The following is a 25,223-nucleotide window of genomic DNA, read 5'->3' as shown; positions in this document are numbered from 1 at the left end:
TTTCTATGTGACAAAGGGAATAAGTGTTTAGAAAGAGTGTGCTTCACCATAAAGTTTACTATTTCTGACAACCTTATATATCCTGTATTACTTACCACATAGCAGAGCAGTCAAAATTCACTAGGAGCCATTTGTGAGGGTTAAAGTTAAATGAATCTGCAAACTGACAGGGTTTAAAAAAAAGAAGAATTAGAAAAAATATGGGTCAGAGTCCTCAAGTTATAAAAGCACTGTCAATTTTCCCAATTGCACCCAGATTCAGGACAGCACTAAAACATAAACGAAATGCTTTCCTGAAATTCTAACGTGAATGAGAGTTATATGTGCATGCTGAGTGAAATTCATCCCGCACAGAGGACCAGCAAAAGGAATATCTACCAAGTAAGCCTCATGTAAGCCTTCAGGGGTCAACAGGACTACATGCTTGCTCAAAGTTATACATATGCTTAAGTACACTTGGCTGAATCAGAGCCATTATGCATACACACAAGGGAGCAGAATTCAGGGTGCTTGGACAACCTAACTTCTGGCATCTCCTAAATCTTGAATGTTTGACTTGTGCCATTGATAATGTGCTTTTAATATAGATTTTTTGAACTTTATTTTAATATATATCATATATAAACATTATCTCAATGTAAACAAAAAACTCATTATAAACAAAAGACATCCCAAATTTTGGTTTTTAGCCCATTTTCTACTCAAGAGTTCCTAGATTTCACTATTTCACAGAGTAAGCAATTAATATTATAAACACAGACATATATTTTATATGTGTGTGTGCACACAGGTAATATAGATTTTGATCTAGAATTGTGTTTCAGTCAGTCTAACCACAGAATTAAAGGTGGTCAAAAATCATTTTTTCCCTAAAATTTTTTTCATTTAGTCAGTCATTTCTCATCTAAACTAAATTTATACACCCCCCCCCCCACTTTCAACCAGTTCTACACAGAACGCATAGCTATATGTTAAATTTTTGACAATATCAACTTCGAATTACACGTATTCAGTATAGAAGCTTCCCATGCTGTGAAAGGCATGAAGGACATTTGTGTTGAAAGTCTTCTACTTTAGGTCCTGTGGCAGCAGTTGATGTTGAACAGCAGGGACACAAAGGAGAAGTGGGGATCTTGAAGCACCAGTCGCCACCTAATAGCTATTTTTTCACATTTGTTTCTCATTAACTTCCTCATCTTTGGTGAAAGGGCAGTGGTTGCCCATGTTGGAGGAGTTTTTTATCCTTCTAATATCTGAGGTAGGGAATCTATTCAGAGCTGTTGAATAGTTGCTACACTGACAGATGCTGGCTGTGCAATGGATGCTGATTCATTTCCTACAGGAACCAATAAAAATAATAAATAAAACCCACACAGGAAATTACAGCAAGCTTCATTTGCTGATAAAAAAAAAAGAATGAGAGAGAAATGCTTCATTTGTTAGGTTTTTCCTCCTCTTTTATTAGTCTACCTATCAGAGCTGCTCTGTTTAAATTTCTGTCTTTACCAAACAGTGATATTTTCTCCACTGACGTGGAAGACAAGGACTTATCTGACTGTGTGAGGGGAGCATCAGGAAATTGCAGCACCCTTATCTAAGCAACTAAGTGCCAAGTGACTCAGTAAGAGGAAAAGAAAAAGGAACCTGAGAGTTATTGGAAGAAAATTTCAACTGACTCATTTTCAAATATTAAACACCATCTGTTATAGACACAGCCACAGTCTGGCCTTACATGTAGGGTTGCCAATTTTGGTTGGACGTATTCCTGGAGGTTTAATCAAATGACAAAATCTTTAATTAAAGATGAATCTTTAATTTCTGGAGACTCCAGGACAATCCTGGAGGGTTGGCAACCCTATGGTATATGCCCCGTAGGAGGTATATAGTAATACTTCTATGTCTTGCTTTCAAAACAGGTGAGATAGTGGTTGTTATATTTTTAAAACTTTATAGAATTAGGATGTTAAAATGTTCTCTACCAGGATATTTAAGCAAAGTCACTCTTTCTCATCCTGGGTTGATTCAGTGCTACTTGGTATTTTGAACAGCAAATTTTTGTGTGTGTGTAAAAATTGCAGAAATGGTTTTACCTGACATGGTAACCATTATAAACTAAAGCCATTTTTGATATGATAAAATTGTGAGAGTTGGCAAAGCTAAGTTTTGCTTCTCTGAGGAGCAAGTTTGTCTGTGTTCAACTCTGCATTTTTGCACAAATTTTATGCTCTAAAAGCAGCTGTAAGGATTCACTCCCAAGAGGAGCATTTCAAAAATGGATCTATGGTTCTCAAATCTTTTAATGTTACCTTATTTATACTGTGACAGGGTCAGGCCAGATGGCTACAGGAGAGTGATCCTATTGGGATCCAGGAAGTGGGCGGGCGAAGCCGCCCACTGCTAAAGGATCCCCCCCAGCCTAAGGGGGGGTCCACAGGACCTGGAGACCAAAAAATTACAGGGGACAACTAATAAAAGAACAGGGACAGGAGTGAGGTCAAAGGGTCAAACGAAGTGAACCAGACGGGGACACCGAACAGAGAACCCCGGACAGCGCCCACTGCTCCTCGAAGGCGTCAAGGGAGCCAGTGGATACAGGGGAGTGATAGAAGGCAGATATATTAGCCCCAGATTAAGTAGGTCCCTTTTCCCTGGGTAAGGTAACAGGGAAGGTTCCAGGACAATCAGGAACTTTCTGGAAACAATTAAGGCAGACAGGCTGATTAGAACACCTGCAGCCAATCAAGAAGCTGCTAGAATCAATTAAGGCAGGCTAATCAGGGCACCTGGGTTTAAAAAAGGAGCTCACTTCAGTTTGTGGTGCGAGTGTGAGGAACTGAGAGCAAGAGGCGCAAGGAGCTGAGAGTGAGTGAGTGTGAGTGTGTGTGCTGCTGGAGAACTGAGGAGTACAAGCGTTATCAGACACCAGGAGGAAGGTCCTGTGGTGAGAATAAGGAAGGTGTTTGGAGGAGGCCATGGGGAAGTAGCCCAGGGAGTTGTAGCTGTCATGCAACCGTTACAGGAGGCACTATAGACAGCTGCAATCCACAGGGCCCTGGGCTGGAACCCGGAGTAGAGGGCGGGCCCAGGTTCCCCCCAAACCTCCCAACTCCTGATCAGACACAGGAGGAGTTGATCCGGACTGTGGGTTCCACCAGGATCTCATTAGCTCTTTTGGCCACAGAGTCACACTGGGAGTTCATGTTCAGCTGATTATCCTCCACGACCCCCAAATCTTTTTCAGAGTCACTGCTTCCCAGGATAGAATCCCCCATCCTGTAAGGCTCCCCTACATTCTTTGTTCCTAGATATATACCTTTAGCCATATTAAAATGTGCATTGTTCACTTGCACCCAGTTTACCAAGTGATTTAGCTATTCTTACTCACTATTACTTGAATCGCTATTCTTTGATAATAAACTTATTCTCGTTTTCACTATATATATGTATACACACACACACACACACACACCCTATGTTAAGCAAAGTGATGGTCCTCAGTTGAATCTTACAAGCTGGTATGTGCTGTCCTTTGTGAACAGCAGCTCTGGCAATACTGTGAGTGTCCAGTGGATAAGGGGCTGGAAACTTCAGGGAATACTTTGAGTATTCAGGGGTTGGTGTGTGCCTGTCGCTCCTTGTACACAGAGAGCGAGGCCTGCGGGGGGGGGGGGGGGGGGGGCGCCCAGGAAGGCTTGTACTCCCAGAGGTTGTTGGTTTCAGGGAGCTAATCCACAGGCAGGCACAGACAAGACTGCTTCACACTAAGGGTAGGTGGTGCTGAGGTCCCATGCAACCCTGGGTACCCCTGGGGAGCATCACAAACCTCCACGCCATTTAGAAGATGTCGGAATTCAGGGCAGATGAAAGCACTCCCTGCATATGCTGCATCAATATGCATCCAGATATTCTCCTTATTGCCTGGAAAAAAATGAAGGAAATTAAATAAGCAAAGACAGCTTTTTTCTTTAAAACATTTTCTTTGCATTAGACCAAGTGACTAGAGGGGATTTGCAGTCCCTGCAATTTTGTTTTTTCTTTGCCATTCATATTTTATCAATTCAATTAGGACAGAGATCTAAGAGGTCGCATCACATAGGCCTCTGTTCTGCTAAAGAATCCATGCACACAGACCCTTCCCATCTCCACAGTTCTATTAACAGGATTGAGCCCTTAGACACTCTGTTTACTATTAACTTGCAATACAAAATCTTAATTTATGATCAATTCAGGATGCTTAAAATATGTATTTCTTTAAAAAAACTAGTGATGTTAATTAATTTCTATAAAGAAAGCTCTCTATTTTTGTAACTGGAATAGCAACACGAGTTTTGACTTTGCTGGCCCCTTTTAGCAATGGTGAGAGCTCCAAGATGATACATTCTTATATGACATGAGTTTCCAGGGACCTAATAGAGTGAACAAACTATTTACAGCAATGAATTTATTTTGGGATATTAAACTATAAACAAACTTTGTTCTTACTGATGAGCAAACTTTGACGTATTACAAATCTGTTACCTTAAATTATTCAATAAGTTGTTTTTGCAAAAATATTTCAGAATATGGACCTCACTGTTCACTCTATGCGACTGTTCATTGACAGTAAGTCATATGGTAATATTTCTGGTCCGTGACTGGACGGCATTGAAACAAGCCAACAAAATCAGTCACAACAGCTACCAAACACTTCTGGTGCATATTTTTTTTACATTATATAAACACACACACACACACACACACACACTCAAATCAATATTCATATGCAAAGATTAGTTACACAAGTACTTGGATTCTTGTGAACTAAAATTCATTTGCATAAATGTTTGCAAAAAACACATTAAAAAATTGTGTATCTCCTCAAAGTTAATTCTCAGCTTTTATTTGAACAAATGTTTGAGATTATTATTGTTGTTTTGCACTGAGTTCACCTGGCTCTGGGTGTGTTCCTCATTTTATGACTTATACATATGTACACTGAGGGTGAAGTTTACCCCTGTGCAGAGGGGCCAGGACAAAGGCTTGTGCTTCAAGCAGCACACTAGTTTTGTGCTGGACCCCTCTGCACAAGGGCAATTTCACCAAAAGTGATTTTTAAAAGCTCCACATTCACAGCTTGTTATTCTACCCCTAATGTGATGTGTCCCTATTTTACGATATTGAGTCTGCAGGCTATTTCCTGAACAGTATACTCATTACTAGCTGTTAAGCAAACGATGACAAACAGCCTAGGGGAGCAGGATTAGGAACAGATTGAAGCCCTGAAGCCTGTTTGTACTACATACACGGAAACAAATTATTACAACTCAAGCGTTCAAACAGGGCAACACACAATCTCTGTTTTCCCCCCAGATTAATTCACAACACAGCAAATCTCATCCTAGTTTTACCAGGACAGTTCTGGTTTTTCATACAATGTCCCTGTGCCCCAAAAACATCTTTGAAGATGCCCAAAATAGTGACATGAAAAATTGCAACCATCAAGGCATTCAGGGTTTTTTATAACTACAAAATGTTTGTTCTAGACATATTGCTACCCCAAGTGTAATCTATACCTGTATGTCACTCTGATTATGCAGTGAGCACGTGTTTCATACTAACGACTGTTCAAGGCCAAAGTTGTTCATAATTTATCAGGTAACAATCTTGCAATAGGAGTCAATGACTCAATCTAGTCAGTGCAACCCGTCCTGCTCTAGCCCCAGTGGGCAAGTGGGAGGAGGGGCAAGGAAAATACTTCTGTCCCTTTGTTTCTTACTTCTTTCGTCTCTATAGTGGTGGGAAGCAAAGAGACAAAAAATGCCATCCACACTGTTCAATGGTGGAAAACTTGAGTGGACCTGTAGGGGAGGGGGACAGCCCCTGAGGAAGAAGGGGGGAGCACATGCTGGAGGATGCAGGGATGGCCCCTCCTCTATGAGCTCTCTGCTTCCCGTTGGCCAGGCAGAAAGAGATGGGAGCCAGGTGGCTCCTTACTCCCAACTTTCATTAATCTAGTATTGCCAACTCTTATGGTTTTATCACAGATGAAGGGATTTCAGAGGGTGTCGGAGCCTGTCTCAAGATGATGAGAGAAGCTCCACCCTTCACACAGCTGGAAGCTGGCAGAATCTCTCCCCTCCTCTCACCAACCTCATAGGAGGGGAGGAGATAGGAAAGAGCCCAGCAGCTGAGAACAACTCCACTCCCTCTTCCCCTTCCCCGCCTGCGAGAAATATGGACAGGATGGTGCATCTGCTCCTCTCCTCCCCGGCCTGGGAAGCAGTAGAGGGGGTGAAGAGCCCCTAGATCTGCCCCCCAGCCTGGGAAAGGGGAGTGGGAACCCTGCTGCAGCCCCCCAGGCCTGGGAGCAGGGGGGGCAAGAACCCCAGGAGGAACAGAGGTGAGGCTTGGAGGGTAGGGCTGTACCATGGGGATGGGGACTGATGGAAGGGCTGAATTGATGGTGGGAAACTAAACTGAGTCCAGGAAGGGGGTGGGGTAAACCAACATAGTGGGGCTGAACAGAGGGGGAAACTTGTGGACAGGATTAATTAGTGGGCAGCGGATGAACAAATAGGTGAGTAAGAGCTCCTGCAGCAAGGGTCAAAATCATTTTATCCAATAAATTGTTTTGCAGATGCTGGGGTCAGGCAGGGAGAGTAAAGAAACTCAAAAGACAGACTGAGAAAACACAATAGAATTTTTTTCTTTAAAAAGTCTCATGACTTTTGGGCCAATCTCATGATTTTTTGCGGGGTCTGACTCATGACTTGATCTCCTGATATTGGCAATACTGTTCATTTAAACCCTGGACTGAAATTTTTGGAGCCTCTTGCTCCATTTTTAGTGTCTCATCCTCCGTCCCTGTATTATAGGAGCTGTGTTTATTAGGATGCTGCAGGTCTGATCACCCCCTTGTTTTGGGGATCAGGAAGGAATTTTTCCCATTGGGCTAAATTGGCAGAGGCCTGGTAGAATTTTTTGCCTATCTCACAGCATTATGAAGGCATAGTTAAGGCTAAATAGAAGAGAACTTAGAATTTAACAACAATAACTTGTATGACTGTTTAGCTTGTTGCAACTTGCGGTTGGTGCAAATAAGAGGCCAAAAGAGCCAGCTCCCAGGAGTGAAATAGATCTGTGATTTCATTGGTGGACCTTGGGAAAAGGAGAGACGAAGTCTTTGAGAAATGAGGTCCCTCTTTTGGTATGCTGTATCCCCCTCACAGGAGGCAGGGTGAGAGGATTTAGCAAAGTGAGCTGAATCTTAGAGGTAGGCTGAGGAAGGTCTACTCCTAGTTATTGGCTATATGGTGGGAGCCCTGTAATCCTGCATTGGACCCATGTTAATACCTGGTATATGGGAGACAGGACAGATAACAGTGATACGTTACTAAAGTTGTGGCCTGCCACTTAAACCACCCTTGTGTCTCAACTCATTCACCTGTGTGTCCTGACTGATGCAAAGCGACAGAGGGGCACAAGGAAAGACATAGAGTTCAGCCTTTTTTCAAATCTACTTCAGGTGGAGCTTTTCTGACCCATGCAGAACAGACCAAAGAAAGGAGCCACAAAGTCAAGCACGTAAGCATTTTGTGGTCCTAAAATATGTTGCCACAAAGGAGGGTTTTTTAAAAACAAAACTTTGAAGTTATGGCCATCTTTCTTACCCGTTAGTAATCCGGCCTAAAGTTACAAGTTTGCTACTTGAAGCAATATTAGAAAACAACTGCAAGTGAAAGATTTATAGACAGAATTATTGCATTTGGACACTGACACTGCATAACACCCAGGAAATGAATCAACAAGAGTCTGTAACTTATATTTAAATTTTAGAGAGAAGCAGCAGGGAATGACTTACAAATAGGACCCAGTTCTAACAGTCTGTCAAAGGAGCAACAAGGTGTGGTTCCGAGTGTTGCACAAAACTGAAGAGAAAAACAAAAGGCAAAACTTTAAAATCAAATTTTCCAGCAAAGACAATTACCAACTGAGAAACAGCAAGCCACAAAGACCTCAAGGAATAGAAAGAAGTCTGGTGATTTAGGACTTCTGAATACCCACACATAATTGGAGCCTTCTAATCAATACCTACCCAACAACTGAATTGCAGTGTGTCGTTCTGGATGCAAGATGGTTCCAGAGTTTATGGGAGTTTGCACCAAGGTTTTTGATTCCACATATATCTCCAAACACTAATTTCAGCTACGCAGGTGTCAATCTATAATAGCTCTACTGAAGTCAATGAAATTCATTCTGATTTATGCTGGTATAACTGAGCTCAGAATGTGGTTTAAGGATAAGTTACTGGCGCTATCACAGGCTGGTGATTTTCCCACAGGCTCTTCTCTTCCAGGGTCATGCTAAACACTCAAAGTCAGCTTCCCTGACTCTTCCCTGTGTGTGTGCATCTCTCTCTTCTAAACTGTCTGCAGCACTATGAATACAATGGGCCAAATGCAGATGTGATGTAAATAATGGAGGAAGTTTCACATTAGCAGGAAGATATAAGTGGGTGAATGTAAGTTGTTGTAACTTCCCCTGAGAGGAGTGAAAGCAACCAACAGGAGAGTGTAAGCTAAAGTGTGGGGGCTGCTTTATCTTGTATATTACTGTTATTCTGATCGATATAAACATATACAGGCCCAATGAAAATAAGGGCCCCTTTGTGCTAGGTGCTGTATATACACACATGGTGAGAGACAGTCCATGCACTGGAGAGTTTACAGTCTAAATATATATGGTAGACAAAGGAAGTATTATTATTCCTACTTTGTAGCTGGAGAATTGAGGCCCAAAGTGATTAATTATTCCCAGGTCTCACAGGAAGTCTGTGGCAGGGCCAGGAACGGAACCCAAATGTCTTGAATCCCAGTCCAGTGCCTTAAGCTAAAGAACATCCTTCTTACTCTTGGTTGCTTCCCTTCTACAACCTTGTCCTTCTGGTTTGCCTTAGTCAATAAATTACACCAATTTATGCTCTCACAAATTTACCAACATGTAATCACAGTGTGCAATGTGCCTGTACTCTAATAAAAATATCAATAGAACATGCACATTTAATCGTCACCTAGTAATCCACCTTGGGAGTAATAGACATATAGATGCAAACTGGGGAAAGATAAAAAAAGAACCAACCTAATGAACTTTTGCCCATAACACATTCAAACATTTTTTGAAGTCTGAAAGAGTCTGGTTATTTCCCCCCCACCTCAAATTACCCATGCCTCTGACCTTCCTGTTTCTGCGTGGGACAGGAAACTAAGTGGTAAAACACAATGAGAAAGGCCAGAATACTGAAAGAATAGCCTAACTTGAAATGGGAAGTACAGGAAATCTGGCAGGATTTCTATTTGCAATTTGCAGACTTTAAAAGGTTCATGTAAGGAGAAGCAGCCTACATTTTGGGTGTCAATCTGATGAGACCTTCCAAAACTTCCCATTACTAATATAAACATACAGTGGCATATCCATCCATATTGAGTAGTTTTAAGTTTGCTGTTAAGTTGATTTGCGATTGGATTTATACCTAGAGCCTCAGTCTCCTCTCACTTAGGCTTTGGATAGACTAAGATTTAAAGGTTTGTTATTAGGCATTAGGAAACATGTTCTAATACCTTTAAAGAGTGTAGTGTAGAACAAGCAATGTATACTTTAACATATGCTAAGTTAGACAAGTTAAAGACTAGGTGCTTTTTCTCCTAAAAAAGGAAAAATTTCTTTCAGTTAATTTTTTTTTTTTAATGGAAAACTTCAAATGACTTGCAGAAAAAAAGGCCATTCACTGTTCTTCAAATTTTGAGGGGAAATATTTGTTTAGCTCTCATACTAACTTAGAGGCCAGCAACAGAACTTCAAATGTCAATTTTGGTAACTATTGCACTGTTCATCAAAGCTTGCAAGAAAGGAGAGCAAATACTATGTTATGAGTAGGCTTTTAAAAACACAGGGCAAAACACATCTGCATCCATATTATATGTATCTCCAACAATAACGTTAATGTTCATTCCTGTTGGTACAGCTAGAAAAGAGATTTTTTGTGTGTGTTTATGTTTTATAGGAAGCACTCGGATATCATAGAGATGGCCAACCTAATTATACCTAGTAAAACAGTCCTCTAAGGGGGCCATATCCTGCCCTTGCATGACTTCATGCAGCCTTATAAAACCATGAAAAAAATCACCTGACCAGGCACAGAACTTATTCCCTCAACCTAATCATGACAACAATGATAATTATAAGGATATTCATATTTTAGTCAACCATAAAAGAATTGCTACAGGCAAATGGATGATTAAAATTTGGCAGGGCTGATCTAATAGGTCTTTTCAATCTAACTATTGTGAACCTTGTTTGGAAACAAATGAGGTTCTGAAAACAAAGGATATGGCAAACACATAGATATGGGGATTTATTCACACACCGTGATAGAATTGTGTACCAAAAGTAAGAGTTCTTAGCCTTATCCATATCACCATCCCCTTTCCATATTGGGAGCATCCTGGGTCCCACATCTCATTCAGAAATATGTGAAAGACAGGGTGTTTGTAGCCCTCTGGTCCCTGTTTGCAACCCCTCTTTAGGGTGAAGCATCCCAGGTATGAACCCCTGCCTTTAGGAATTATGGGGTACATTTTAAAAAGGGCTGAGGCTTGGTCTCTATTCTACTGGTGTAGTATGCACCCAGATCTTGTACCACAGACAAACTGAAAATGAACTAGAGTACTTGCATTGCTGGCTATTTGATTTGCTCCTATAGTCAGGAAGAGGCGTGGGTATCAGATCGGCACCTTCAGTTGAACTGTAGGTACAAAAATAGGGATGTAAATTGTGCAGGTGCAAATTGGGCCCTAAAAGAGACAGAGCACCTTTATGAAAATGGGGCTGTGTCAGTGCATGTGCACAAGGTGGCTATAAAGAACAATGATTACAGTGTTCAGGTTACACGGTTAAGGACCCATGTCAGGAAATCCCAAAATTACTGTGGCACACGCAGTCATAACTCTGCTTCTTTGTACATATGTATTATACTTAGATTACTGGCCTTCACCAAGAGGGTGCAGGAGAGGTGTCCGTGGTTAGTGAGGGACAATAAAGGGGAGCAAGATTATTGCTGAGCTCAATTCAGCCAGCTGAAAGATACGGTGTACTGGTGTCAGCACCATTATATGATTACACTAAGCTACAAACACGCTCTCTATAATCACTTTAAGGAATGTGCCATTATAATTAGAGATTGTATACATTCAATACATATGCTCAGTTGTTTGAATAATGGCTTGTTCCATAAAGAATGGCTCAGCTGTTTAAATAATTTTAATGTTTTTTTCTGTAGGTGCATGAACCCCAAAGCCACCTGCATTAATTCCCAGAAACCACTTAAAGTAACAGCATCTGCTCTCTTCAGGGCTCTCATTACCTTGCATCAGTACTAAACAATGAATCTAACCCAATTTGTAACCCATATTACAACAGCATAATCACATTTGTGTAGGGGGCAAGGGACAGGCAGCATCTCAGAAATGGAACTGAGAGCTCCGAAGAGCCCAAGGCATTATCCTTTTCAGATCATGTTGTGTAAATATAACATAGCCCTTGCTCTGATGTAAAGCAGCCAAATGCATGCATCAGTCACCTTGTATAGTACTTTCCTGAGTACGACTAAACCTGCACAAATATTTATAATGCCCTGCAGGTTTGTATTATAAACCTCAGGGAGCACTGCTTCCACCACTTCCAGGAGACTGGTGTCCCAATGATACATAAGGGGGATTGCTCTGCCAACAGCTAGTATCTGCCTACTTGCATTTCTAGAAGTTAGCTATGTACGTTTTATGAGACTCAATAAAGGAATAGGGTTTATCATACAAAACCTACAGAGGTATCAAAGTAGTGAGATTATTGGTTAATGCAATGGACATAATAAGAAAACCAAGAAAGCTCATTTAATTTAAATATACTAAAGCAGGGGTCGGCAACCTTTCAGAAGTGTTGTGCTGAGTCTTCATTTATTCACTCTGATTTAAGGTTTTGCATGCCAGTAATACATTTTAACGTTTTTAGACAGTCTCTTTCTATAAGTCTATAATATATAACTAAACTATTGTTGTATGTAAAGTAAATAAGGTTTTTAAAATGTTTAAGAAGCTTCATTTAAAATTACATTAAAATGCAGAGCCCCCCAGACCGGTGGCCAGGACCTGGGCAGTGTGAGTGCCACTGAAAATCAGCTTGTGTGCCGCCTTTGGCATGCGTGCCATAGGTTGCCTACCCCTGAACTAAAGAATGTGACCTACTTTAAGAATTGATTAACAGTGATCTCTATGTAGGTGTCATATTTATTCATGCTAACACATGAACAATGCACATTGAGCTAAATTCAGCCTGGTTTATCCCAGCTTCTAAAATTCTGATAGGGTGAAAGGAGCCCACAAAGTTATTTCAGACCTGACACAGAGTTTTGAATGCTAAACTTCTTGTCATTTTACTGCAAATACAAGACCTATTTAAAAATACCTCAGGATATTATACACTCAATTCAAAATCACTACCATGTAGTTGCTAAACTAGAGAGCTATTAATTTAGCTATCCATCTCTTCCCCCCACCCCAATACTATGCTCATCATATTGGGATCTGTATTAATGAAATAGTTAACAATGATGATAACTGTGCCTGTCTTCGTAATGCAGCTACTTCTGGAGTGGAATGTAGCACATTGCAATGCCACCTTCTAGACAGAAAGCAAAGATGCCTTACCCGACAAACTGCAGGGGGAATTCAGCTAGACAAACTAGAATTTGGCCAGGGCATGAAACTAGCACCATTACTCTTGTGAAATCTACAATTTTTGATGATCATTTGTGGTCAGGACCTCAGTTTTGCAACTCATCTGAAAGCTGGCACCTCCAGCAGCCTAGTTCTGATACGATCACCATCCAAAGTGGTCTGGATGCCAAGTATCTGCTTGTGCATATCCTGTAAATCATCACTCAGCAGAGCTGTTTCTGCTAGAGTCACAGGGAGTCTCTGCTGGGCCATTAGTCAACAAGAAGGTGATCATATTGCAGCAGCAGTACACTGCAATAGCTCTTTGAAGTATATTGTAACATATACACCAGCTGCTGTCATGTATCCGTACTGGCTTATGAAAGTCAATATACTCGCAGATTACTTATACACACCTAAGCGAATGTAGTTTATATGCAGTGGACCCTATTTTCCAACTTGTTAGAGCCTAAGTTAATGTACAGTGTTGCACATTTGGACACTCAAACCAGCACTCAGACACCTAGTTTAGGTACCTTCATCTCAAAGCACTTAAAACACCTAAGTTTCAGCATGTGCTTAAGTCCTAATTAAGTCAATGGGATCTCAGCATGTGCTTAAGTGCTTTGCTGAATTGGGGCCCAACTGCAGAGCTGGGCACCCTAGCATACTCGCCAAGTTTGGGGCTCGCTCCAAGGTGCTGAGTGCCTTCAACTCTTGCCAACTTCAGTTCCTCTCAGGAGTCACTCAGCACCTCATGGGATCGGGCCTGTTTGTCAATAGCCTGTGTAACTCAACTGTTTCAATTTGTTGAGTTATAGCTGTGCTTTGATTTTTTCAAACATCTTTTGTAATGGAAATATACACAGCTTTGAACTTGGGGAAAGCAAATGAAAACTACTACTCTGGACTTGCTCCCAGCTTTTACTATAGTTTGTGCTAAGTGCTCCAGTGAATAAATTGCTAGTGCTAAAAGACACCAGTGGTGGATATAAGTTCAAAGATTTTTTTTTTTTTTTTTTAATGCCAAACAGGTCTGATAAACAAACCTTACTTATTTGAAAAAGCTATAACACTGTTACCAAGTTATTTTAATTAGAGCTCCTGTTTCCTATCAGGCCCAGTAAACACATGAGCCTGAATCTCTCCTCACTTATATTTCTATTAACTGTAATGGAATGATTCCTGATTTATACATGTACCTTTGAGAGGAGAATCCAGCCCATAAAACACAGGGTTTTATTTTCCTTTTCCACCCTCCCTATTAAATCATTTTTGCTCAAGAGACTGCATGAACTTAGAGGCAACCCAGATCCATGTCTACACTAGCACTTAGGTCAGCAAAACTTTAGTGCTTGTGTGCCCAGCGCTATGTCAGTGGAAAACACTCTGACTCAGACATAGTTACCGCCACTCGTTGAGCTGGTTTTATTATGTTGAAGGGAGAGCTCTCTCCCATTGGCATAACACGGCTAACGAGAGATCCTACTGTAAGCTTGTAAGTGTAGATATGGAAGGATCTATATGCTGTCACAAACTCTTTTCCGTCAGGGTTCCTTTTGCAGAACTTTCTGCTTTGACACTGCATCTCCCTCTTGAGAGAAAGATCAGTGAAGAAGAGGTGAGTAATAAGGTGGTGGAAGGTGTTTCTTTACTAACTTGCGTATCTTTGTCACAGGAACAAAATAAAATAACCCCAAATTACTCAAGAACAAAAGAACTTGAAGAGCAGAAAAGGGAGCACGAATGGGGTGCATGGGCTACTGCCCAGTATGAGAGAGAATGAGCATACTTTTCAGTTAGGAGGCTAGCAGTAAGGATAAGGAGATCTCATCTAATCCTCGCTGAGATGTTTTATGTATACAAATAAATGGAAGGGCTGACACTGGCTGTATTAACTCAGGCTTAGCCTATGTTTCCTTTCAAGGCTTGTATTGCACAGCAAAGCAACCAGTGGAGACAACATACAGTTTAAAAAAAGACACCCTTTGTAACAGTGTCACTGAATCTGTAAACCGATTATTTGATTTCCCTTTCCCAAAGCTGCAAAAATTAATAGATGGTGAATATTTATGAGGAGAGTTCCATTGTGAGTGTGTAGATGAGGTTTGAGCAACAAAGCAACTAAATTAACTTTCGGATAGCACATGGAGAGATGATGCAGAATTGCACTGTGTGTACGACATGCAGAAACGAAACACTGAAGCATGCTGTTAAAAAAATCAGAACAGCCTAATATACTTGTTAAACCAAACCAAACCAGCTAAACTTTCCCACTGCATGTAAAAGCTGCTTATATGACGTGCTGTGCTGTGTTTGCCCCAGTGGAGGGAACTGAGATCTCCATTACAAACGCATTTCTCTGCAGCAGGTTCTATGGCACAAGTAAATTCATGTGAGCAGCCTTAGTGATGGTGCCTTCATTTTGGACAAGAGTCTTATTTCCACTGGAAGGCAATTGGTGGAATTCACTTGGTCATCAAGATTATTCAATTCCTTTTCTCCAAGGCAAGAAAACAGCATCCCCCTATACTTGTGAAACATCTGTTGTGCTCATGCCATGGTCTTTTAACATACCACAAAGTCAGAGCCCAAGGCAATCAAAATAAATCAAACAAACAAACAAACAAGCAAGCAAAGGATAAGATTTCCGAAAGTGTCCAATGATTTAAGTTTTTAAGTCCAATTTTCAAAAGTGACTTCAGACTGATTTTCACTGATACCTAGGTTCCTAAATCACTTTTGATAATGGGACTTAGAAGCCTAAATCACGTAGGTCCTTTTGAAAATTTTACCTTAAGTAAACAGAGAAGACGAAGTCCAGGCTACTCTGAATCAAATAAGACTGCTCTGAACAGAAGCTCTGTAAAAATGGTATTGTGGGCTTGCACGTTTGTAGTCTTCTAATAATTTCCATATCAAATTTCTTCAGATGACAAGACAGGGCTTTTTCTAACTGCCAGCCCTGTAGACTCAACTTGGGCTGTGAGAGCCAAGGTGGGCTTTACCCTTCATTGCAGGGCCGGCTCCAGGCACCAGCTGAGCAAGCTGGTGCTTGGGGCAGCAGATTGTTTGAGGCAGCATTCCGCCCAATCCTAGGGCGGCACGGCCGCTTTTTTTTTTTTTGGTCCGCTCCGGCCGCCCTGTAGGGGGCGGCGGCACGGAGAACCAGAGCACCCTGCAGGGCAGTCCTCTTCCTTCCCTCCCCGCCGACCGGTGCAGAGCCCTCGCGGCAGGCGGCAGGAGGCGGCGCAGCGGGAGGGGCCGTGTGGCAGCGCCCCCTCTGTAGCCCTGGCCGCCCCCTTCTCTCTCTCTCCTGCCCGCTCCCTCCCCCTCCGCCCCCCAGCCAGTCCCCCTGCACCTGCGCTCCGGCCGCGCCGCAGGTTTTTTTTTTTTTTTTGCTTTGCCGTTCTGGCCGCCCCGTTTTTTTGGTTTTTTTTTTGCTTGGGGCGGCCAAAAAGCCAGAGCCGGCCCTGCTTCATTGCCATCACTACTGATAAAAGTTCTACTAGCCATATTACACTCTCTGTACATAAACCTGTACAGCTCCATTGTCTTCAGCAGATTTGCACAGGTATAAATTATTGGAAATTAGCAAACAATTTTGTTGATGCATGATAATAGACTCCAGTTCATTCTCTCAGCGGTATTAACTCTTCAGGGCTAACAGGAGAAAAAAATGTACTAAAAACTTATTGTAGTTGAAAGTGATTGCATGATATTCTGAATTTACACAAGGAACAGATCCTCTGAATGAGAAAGTGCTATTTGTCATTAGTCACTCAAAGTGACTACACTTTAAAAAGACAACTGTATTCAATCTGAAAGATCATATAGTATGAACACTGTTCACTATGCATGAATTCTGATGGGAAAGGAAAATAATGTTAAAGTCAATAGTGGTGACTTACAGCTCATTATTGACATGTGTCATCTTATTGAAAGGTGATACCGTCTCTCTATCTCTCTCTCTCACACACATACACACACCGTCTGATATAGCCTCACCTTGCTGATGTTCAGGGCACACCGTGAGGCTTATTTATTTGCTAAAGTAGCATTGAGTCTGGTGGTCCAGGGAGGGGTTCTGACTGTTTGCTGATATTTAAGTTTGACATTGTGTCATTTCAGGTGTTGATTTTATTTTATTTTTTTTGACATGCACCTACATGCAATCCATAAACTCAAAATTAAACACACACATTTGTGACAATTGCAATTTGGAAGTCCAATGTAAAAGATTATAACAATATTTCAGGACAGAAGAAAGTCAAGATATTCACCCACATCAATCCACCTGTCTAGTCTAACATCCTCCCCCCCTTTAAATGCATCTTCTCTCTCTGCTTTAGTTCTATTCAAAGACACAGCCTCTATTTGGTAATCCATTACATACACCAGTTGCCATTTGTGCAAAGAAATGTCTCCTAAACCTCCATAATGCCTAGGGAATTCAGTTATTTTCTTTTCTTCCCTGCCCCCTTGCACCCATTTAAAAAGAAAAAAAAAGAGACTGTATGCAAAGTTCATGTACTGTGTAGAACATTCATGGAATGTTCATATTCTAACTAGTGTGCAGATCTATACATTCCTACATTACATACAGTATCATCTGGTCATCTTAAAAGTAGCCTATCAGATGCAGTAAATCCACAAGTAAGATTGTTAAAGCCAGTACTTACAAAGAATGGGATAAGACCAGCAGCTCTGTCTTCATGCAAAACTTTCTTTAGGGCTGATCCGCGAACAGTGAATTTATCATCTGAAGGGATATTTTTAATCTTCACTCCACCAATTAATCCTGCCCTTTCCACTGATGAGTGGGCCTGCAATTAAATGGGTGGATTTTAAAACATGAACCTTCCACAGAAACCTGTTTTTAATTCTAACAAACCACAGTGCAATAGAATTGGGGTTGTCCATACTAAAATCTCTAGTCAATGAGAGTTGTGCCCTCTTATGCCAGGACTTAATTTAGCCCCGGCTAAATTAGTTACAGATCCTGCTACACATGACAATATTCATTTCCCAGTATTTACTCTATGGTCTACATCCTGTATTTACTGATGTCAATGGCAAACTCCCATTTACTGCAGTGGCCCTATTTCTGCAATGGAATTTTCTTGAGGGACAATGGGTTTGATAAGATGCAAAGTATCTTGTGCAGGAACGCACTTGACATGCTTTTAGCTTCCCTCCACCCCCGTCTTGCACTGTGTTTGTCTATACAGCATTCTCCCCCTCACAAGAGGCTGTTTTAGTTTTTCATTCCTTTTGGATTACTGAGCAGTGGGTCACACAGGTCTATTCTTAATGCGGACGGAGTGGCGAGCTCAGCTTTGAAAGGTCAGCCATGTCTTAAGGCGAATCCTTCTGCAGACAGAAAATCCCCTGACCTTCAGCAGGCACGGAGGGCTGTCAGTCTCCATTTCAGATCAGCCATTTACAACAAAAAGAAAGACAAACAATGGGGCTCTGCTTAGTAGTACATTAAACTTAAGGCTCTGTGTCTGGAAATCTGCACAGCACACACTCTAGAGCTCCAAAGAGAAAAAGGACCAATTGTATCATGGCTTTTAAAAATCATCAGGATCCTTCCCCACTTCTCACATCCTGACTGTTCCCACATATGGCCTTATAATACACCCCTTCCCCACCCCCAACAAAGAGCAGGTGCCCTTTTTAAATTACATTGTTTCTTAATATACAGTGATGGTAAAGTCCAGTGAAACCTGACATCTGGCCATTTTAATGTGGTGTAACCAGTGGATTAGTTCAAACTAAATATCAAGTAGTGGGAACATTCCTGCTATCTCACTGACATTTAGATAATAAAATGTCATGTTTATTGGAAGAAGTGACATTGCTTGGCCCCCTTTGTTAGGATTAGCAGTTTTAAAATGCAAGCACAGCTGAACTGGAAGGCCAACGTTTGCTTTCATACATGGTAGAAGCTTTTCATGATCCTGGCCATGCTGAGAATTCATAGTTTAAGTAAATCTGCTAAATACTGTTTGCAGATAGAAAACAGGGATTATGTTGGGCAAACTTGGATTGATACACTCAGATTTTAGTAGGATTATTTTTAAACCAACTGCAGTTTTTCAGGTACCAAGCTTGGTATGTTTATAACTCATACAGTGCAGCTTTTTGTGTGTCAACATTCAAATCAGTTAGTTTATTGGCCACACTTACTCATGTTGATTAGCACCTTATTCCACAAACAGTATCTTCATCCACTACAATGGGATTCCTTGCAGAGTAAAATAAATACTCAGTGTGAGGAAGGGAGGCAACATTGGGCTGTTAATCTGTAACACGTAGTACAATGCTTTCACCTGTTGTTATTATTTATTGTTTGTATTGTGGTAGGGTCTAGGAGTTCCAGTCATGAACCAGGACCCCAATGTGCAAGGTGCTGTACAAACACGGAATGATCCCTACTCCATAGAGTTTACAATCTAAGTAATCTGTATAGCAGGGTGACTGCATTTTTCAAGTAGAGTAATTCCGAGTGTCATTTTTAGATGTCCTCACCTGATCAGATGCATAGACCACCAACTTGCTCATGATGTCTGCCTCTGTTAATTCTGGGTTTTCTGATTGGACACGTCTGATTGTTTTTGTTCTGGCAGCAAGCAATGTAACCAAAGTAGCCTCGCTGGCACTGCCCTATGATGGAGAAGAGAGACTCCATGGGACATAGTGAAGGAAGCCTCAAAACCAATGGTATGTATTATGTGAGGGAGAATTACTGAAAACAAAATGTTGCATGTTAAAGGTCTGCCTCAGAGTGAAAGCTGTACAAAAATAAATGGTACAATATGGAATCATTTGAGAACTCTTATACCACATGCATGGTAAGAAGCATTGCTGCAAGATAGACACAAATGTGCACCTAAGATTGTATCAGAAAAACTGTATATTATGTTTAAGAAACTGTATGTGACCGTGCAATAAATTTAACCTTTGCCTCTCCTTTCCTCACTCTTCTCTTCATTTTCTATGTTTGGGTGATTTAGGCTCCAGTCTTGGAATCAGCTCTTTACAAGCAAACCCCTGCACCTTTGTAGATCCCCACTGACATCAGTGAGCACGCAGGCACAAGGATCTGATTGCAGGAAGAGTGTCCCCGTTCAGGACAGGGACCAGATACTGATCATCTCCATTACATCAGCATAACCACAGAGTAACTTTCCATTAAGTTGCTTTGGATTTAAATGAGTGTAACTGAGATCAGAATCTGACCACATCTCTTATTTCTGTAGAGCACTATGAAAATTGTGGCACCATATATTATTAATGATTATAATTTCCTGGGACAAGAATTTTATTGTTATAAGCCATATATTGACCAGAAGAGAACTCATTAAGCATAAAAACTCTGATTCAGTATCACTAGCTACCTTACTAAAGATTTGATAAACACCCTCTATCTAAAGTGCACACATGAAATAAAGAATCGTCAATGAAATAAAGAATGGCCAATTGGCATCAAGAGATCCTTGGATCCTATTACCCTCAACTCCCACCCTGGGCTCAGGCCTAAGGACCCAAGGGCCAGCCACAATCTGTATCTTACAAACTTTTTAAAAAATTGCAAACTTGCTCCCATTGAAGTCAATGACAGTTTTGCCATCAGCTTCAATGGGGGCAGGATCAGGCCCCAAGCATTTGCCAAATGCAATGCCACTTTGAAAATGTCTCATCTACATCCCCCTGCAGTAGGGTTGCCAACCATCCCGGTTTGGCCGGGAGTCTCCTGGAATTGGGCTTGATCTCCCAGAGGCTACTGAAGCCAATCCAGGAGATTTTAGGCCGCTAAAAGTGCGGTGGCACAGCAGGGTTAAGGCAGGCTCCCTGTCTGCCCTGGCTCTGCACCGCTCCCAGAAGTGGCCAGCATGTCTCTGCGGCCCCTAGGCGCAGGGAGAACCAGGGGGTCTCTGTGCGCTGCCCCGCCCAGAGTGCTGACTCCGCAGCTCCCATTGGCTAGGAACAGGAAACAGTGACCAATGGGAGCTGCGGGGGTGGTGCCTGTGGGCAGGGGCAGCATGGAGAGTCGTGTGGCCACCCCTGATCCTAGGAGCTCCTGCCAGACATGCCACTGCTTCCGGGAGCCACCCGAGGTAAGCGCCGCCTGGCCAGAGCCTGCACCCCCACCTCCTGCCCCAGCCCTGAGCCCCCTCCCAGACTCCCTCCCAGAGCCTACATTCCACACCCGTCCTGCATCCCAACCCCCTGCCCCAGCCTGGAGCCTTCTCCTGCACCCAAACTCCCTCCCAGAGCCCACACCCCCTTCTGCACCCCAACCCCCTGCCCCAGCCCTGAGTCCCCTCCCACACCCAAACTCACTCCCACAGTCTGCACTTCAAACCCCCTCCTGCACCCCAACCCCCTGCCTCAGGCTCAGCCATGAGCCCCCTCCCACACGCCGAACCTCTCGGCCCGACACCCCAGCCCAGAGCCCACACCCCAACCCCCTGCCCCAGCCTGGTAAAAGTAAGTGAGGATGGGTGAGAGCAAGCGACCAAGGGAGTGGGGTTAGAGTGAGTGAGTGGCAGGGCCTCGGAGAGGGGGTGGGGCAAGGGCAGGGCCTGGGGGAATGGGTGGGGTAGAGGGCGGGGCGTTTGGATTTGTGTGATTAGACAGTGGCAACCTTACCCTGCAGGGGTGGATTTAGACAAGCTCCTTGGAATCCAGGCCCCAGGGGCAGCTGGGTGGAGCACGGAGGAAGATGCAGACTAGCAAAAGGCAGCTCAGTGCACATCTGACTGCTCTGCTCTGGTGTCAGGGAGAAAGATCAAGGATTCAGGTCTGGGAGGAGTAAGGAAGATCTTTCCTTATGTGAGGAGTGGAAGAATGTCTTTCCAGTGATTACAACTGTAGCGCCCCCTCTCCACCTTCTTTAATGCCAATCTGCTTACAGTTTTTGATGGACAGGTCTGGGTTCTTCTGGATCCCGCCACCCACTCAGCAGGGTGTATCTTCTTTATTTTTTCCTATGAATTTATTTGGCTGTGCCTCCACCCCCCTCGCTCCTTAGACTCATAGACTCATAGACTTTATGGTCAGAAGGGACCAATATGGTCATCTAGTCTGACCTCCCGCATGATGCAGGCCACAAAAGCTGACCCACCCACAACAGAATCTTCCAGCCTGCGACCCCTGCCCTATGCTGCGGAGGAAGGCGAAAAACCTCCAGGGCCTCTGCCAATCTACCCTGGAGGAAAATTCCTTCCCGACCCCAAATATGGCGATCAGCAGAACCCCGAGCATACAGGCAAGATTCTACAGCCGGACCCTCATTTTACCCGCGATGGCCCGTTAATGCCTAATTGACTAAAATCACATTATCCCATCAAACCATTCCCTCCATAAACTTATCAAGCCTAATCTTGAAGCCAGAGAGGTCCTTCGCCCCCAGGGCCTCTGCCAATCTACCCTGGAGGAAAATTCCTTCCCGACCCCAAATATGGCGATCAGCAGAACCCCGAGCATACAGGCAAGATTCTACAGCCGGACCCTCATTTTACCCGCGATGGCCCGTTAATGCCTAATTGACTAAAATCACATTATCCCATCAAACCATTCCCTCCATAAACTTATCAAGCCTAATCTTGAAGCCAGAGAGGTCCTTCGCCCCCACCGTTTCCCTCGGAAGGCTGTTCCAAAATTTTACCCCTCTGACGGTTAGAAACCTTCGTCTAATTTCAAGCCTAAACTTCCCCACGGCCAGTTTATATCCATTCGTTCTCGTATCCACATTACTACTAAGCTGAAATAATTCCTCTCCCTCCTTGGTATTAATCCCTCTGATATATTTAAAGAGAGCAATCATATCCCCCCTCAGCCTTCTTTTGGTTAGGCTAAACAAACCGAGCTCCTCGAGTCTCCTTTCATAGGAAAGGTTTTCCATTCCTCGGATCATCCTAGTGGCCCTTCTCTGTACCCGTTCCAGTTTGAGTTCATCCTTTTTAAACATAGGAGACCAGAACTGCACACAGTACTCCAAATGAGGTCTCACCAGCGCCTTGTATAACGGAAGCAGCACCTCCCTGTCCCTACTAGAAATACCTCGCCTAACGCATCCCAAGATCGCATTAGCTTTTTTCACAGCCACGTCACATTGCCGACTCATAGTCATCCTGCGATCAACCAGGACTCCGAGGTCCTTCTCCTCCTCCGTCACTTCCAACCTATGCGTCCCTAACTTATAACTAAAATTCTTGTTAGTCATCCCTAAATGCATCACCTTACACTTCCCACTATTAAATCTCATCCTATTATTGTTACTCCAATTGACAAGGTCATCCAAGTCTCCCTGCAAAATATCCCGATCCTTCTCCGAATTGGCAATACCTCCCAACTTTGTGTCATCCGCAAACTTTATCAGCCCACTCCTACATTCGGTTCCGAGGTCAGTAACGAATAGATTAAATAAAATCGGACCCAAAACCGAACCTTGAGGAACCCCACTGGTGACCTCCGTCCAACCCGACAGTTCCCCTTTCAGTACTACCCGCTGCAGTCTCCCCTTTAACCAGTTCTTTATCCACCTCTGGATTTTCATATCGATCCCCATCTTTTCTAATTTAACCAGTAATTCCTCGTGCGGCACAGTATCAAACGCTTTACTAAAATCTAGGTAAATTAGATCCACCGCATTTCCTTTATCTAGAAGGTCTGTTACTTTCTCAAAAAAGGAGATCAAGTTGGTTTGGCACGATCTTCCTTTCGTAAACCCATGTTGTAATTTGTCCCAATTACCATTCACCTCAAGGTCCTTAACTACTTTTTCCTTCAAAATTTTTTCCAAGACCCTTCCTGGCAGGGTCACTAGGGCAGCTTGAGAGGAAAATTCTAACCACAGGGTAATCCCCACTTACCTGCCAGATAGTTGGAGACTTCCAAGAAATAACACAAACACATACAATATATTCAACACAATAATTATATTAAACAGGAGACAAATATACAAAACAGGGTAAAACACTATTTTTAGGGTCACCGGTGCCCACGCTGCTAATACCGGTGACTTTCCCCAGTCACGTGACTTGAGGTAGCAAATGTAAGATTAGTGTCCCGTTGGTACGCGTACTTTGTTGGGGCCCTTGATGATCTATGACCACAAAATTCTTCTCTGCAGTGGTTTAGCAGTGTAGCTTACTGGGTTCAGTACAGCCCAAAGGACTCACAAGTGGGAGAAGGTGGTAAATCCCTCCACAGGTTTAATATGCAGCAGGTTATAAAATCCCCAAACCCTCACTCCCTGGCTTGAGGACACAGTTGAGGGAGTAGGGGGTCCCCTGAACAAATTCCCTGACTGACTTAACTAAAAGATGGTGCACTCACAAACTCCATGAATGATCCTCAGGTTCAGAGATGACTCTGGACTCCTCGATCACTGCAGAGGGGCTGATCTCTGCTGGCAGGGATCCTCTTCAAGCAGGAGCAGGCTGCTTCCCCTCACCACAAAGGGGTGCAGGGCTCAAGGTGCAGGTTACACAACTGTACTAAAATCCAAACTGTTGTCTCCTAGCCCAGCGTCCAGACACACACACAGCAGGCAGCAGCCCTGAACTAGCAGGCAGAGCAGAGCTGACCATGTCGTGACTGGTCTCACCTAGGGATCTGGAGGGCTAACTCAGCCTCGCTGGGGAAGTTTCCCAGCAAAACTCTACAAACTGGGAGTCATCAGTGGAGAAGGAAAAGCCCAGCAGAGGGATCTTGCTTTCAGGTCCCTAGAGGCCAGTTTTCAGGGGAACCCTGCATGCAGGCCTGGGACTCACCAGCTCCCCACACAGCCAGTCCTGCCCTTCCCCTGGCTAGCTCCAGACTGACTCAAATATGGCTTCTCCCATCTCACTCCCAATTGGTTGCTGGGCAGACTGAGTTTGCCTTGGCTCCCCCTGAGCTGCCAGCAGACAGAGCCCCAGGAATCTAGGTAATCTCCTTGGGGGTTACACAACATTTTTGCTGCCGCCAGGCCCCATTTCATCTGTCCCATGGCAATGGGATTTACATGGCTCCCCATCACCATAGCATCTGAGCATGTCGCAATCTTTAATGTATTAAATGAACAACACCCCTGTGAGGTAAGAAAGAACTAGAATCCCATTTTACACATGGGAACTGAGACACAGAGAAACCAAATGGCTTCTGAAGTCACACAGGAAGACTGGGGTGGAGCATGTGTTCGGGGAGATTTTGGCAAACCAGTAAAGTGCCTAAATCACTATCACTTGTTTCTAATAGTAGTCAAATTAGCAGGCCATACTGAACCATTCTTGCTTATTGCTAACAGAATAGCTAAGTCAGCAGGTCGTAAATTGGTCATGCATGGAATTGGTCATGCATGGAATTGAATGCACGTCTGAATCATAGACTGGTGCCCTAATCACTGGACCATGCTTCCTCTCTCAGTTCATGCTTGGTTCTCTTCACAATCTCCCAAAAGCCATACTCTTGTCAAAGCAT

General features: G+C 43.1%; 1 protein-coding gene across 1 annotated transcript in view; it reads right to left on the bottom strand.

Moving 5' to 3' along the window:
- Positions 1 to 25,223, bottom strand: part of DDC (dopa decarboxylase) — a 77,637-nt gene that overhangs the window by 29,764 nt on the left and 22,650 nt on the right. Inside the window, exons 4-8 of the mRNA XM_065397715.1 lie at positions 19,284 to 19,418; positions 17,429 to 17,572; positions 7,841 to 7,907; positions 3,824 to 3,918; positions 96 to 163 (exon numbers count right to left, since the gene is read on the bottom strand). Of these exons, the coding sequence (XP_065253787.1) occupies positions 96 to 163; positions 3,824 to 3,918; positions 7,841 to 7,907; positions 17,429 to 17,572; positions 19,284 to 19,418 (509 nt within the window). The remainder of the gene's footprint in view (positions 1 to 95; positions 164 to 3,823; positions 3,919 to 7,840; positions 7,908 to 17,428; positions 17,573 to 19,283; positions 19,419 to 25,223) is intronic.

Source organism: Emys orbicularis, chromosome 2 (genome assembly GCF_028017835.1).
Source record: "Emys orbicularis isolate rEmyOrb1 chromosome 2, rEmyOrb1.hap1, whole genome shotgun sequence".
Taxonomy (NCBI): Eukaryota; Metazoa; Chordata; order Testudines; family Emydidae; genus Emys; species Emys orbicularis.
The sequence above is the reverse complement of the archived record's forward strand: the minus strand, read 5'-3'. Positions and strand labels throughout refer to the sequence as shown.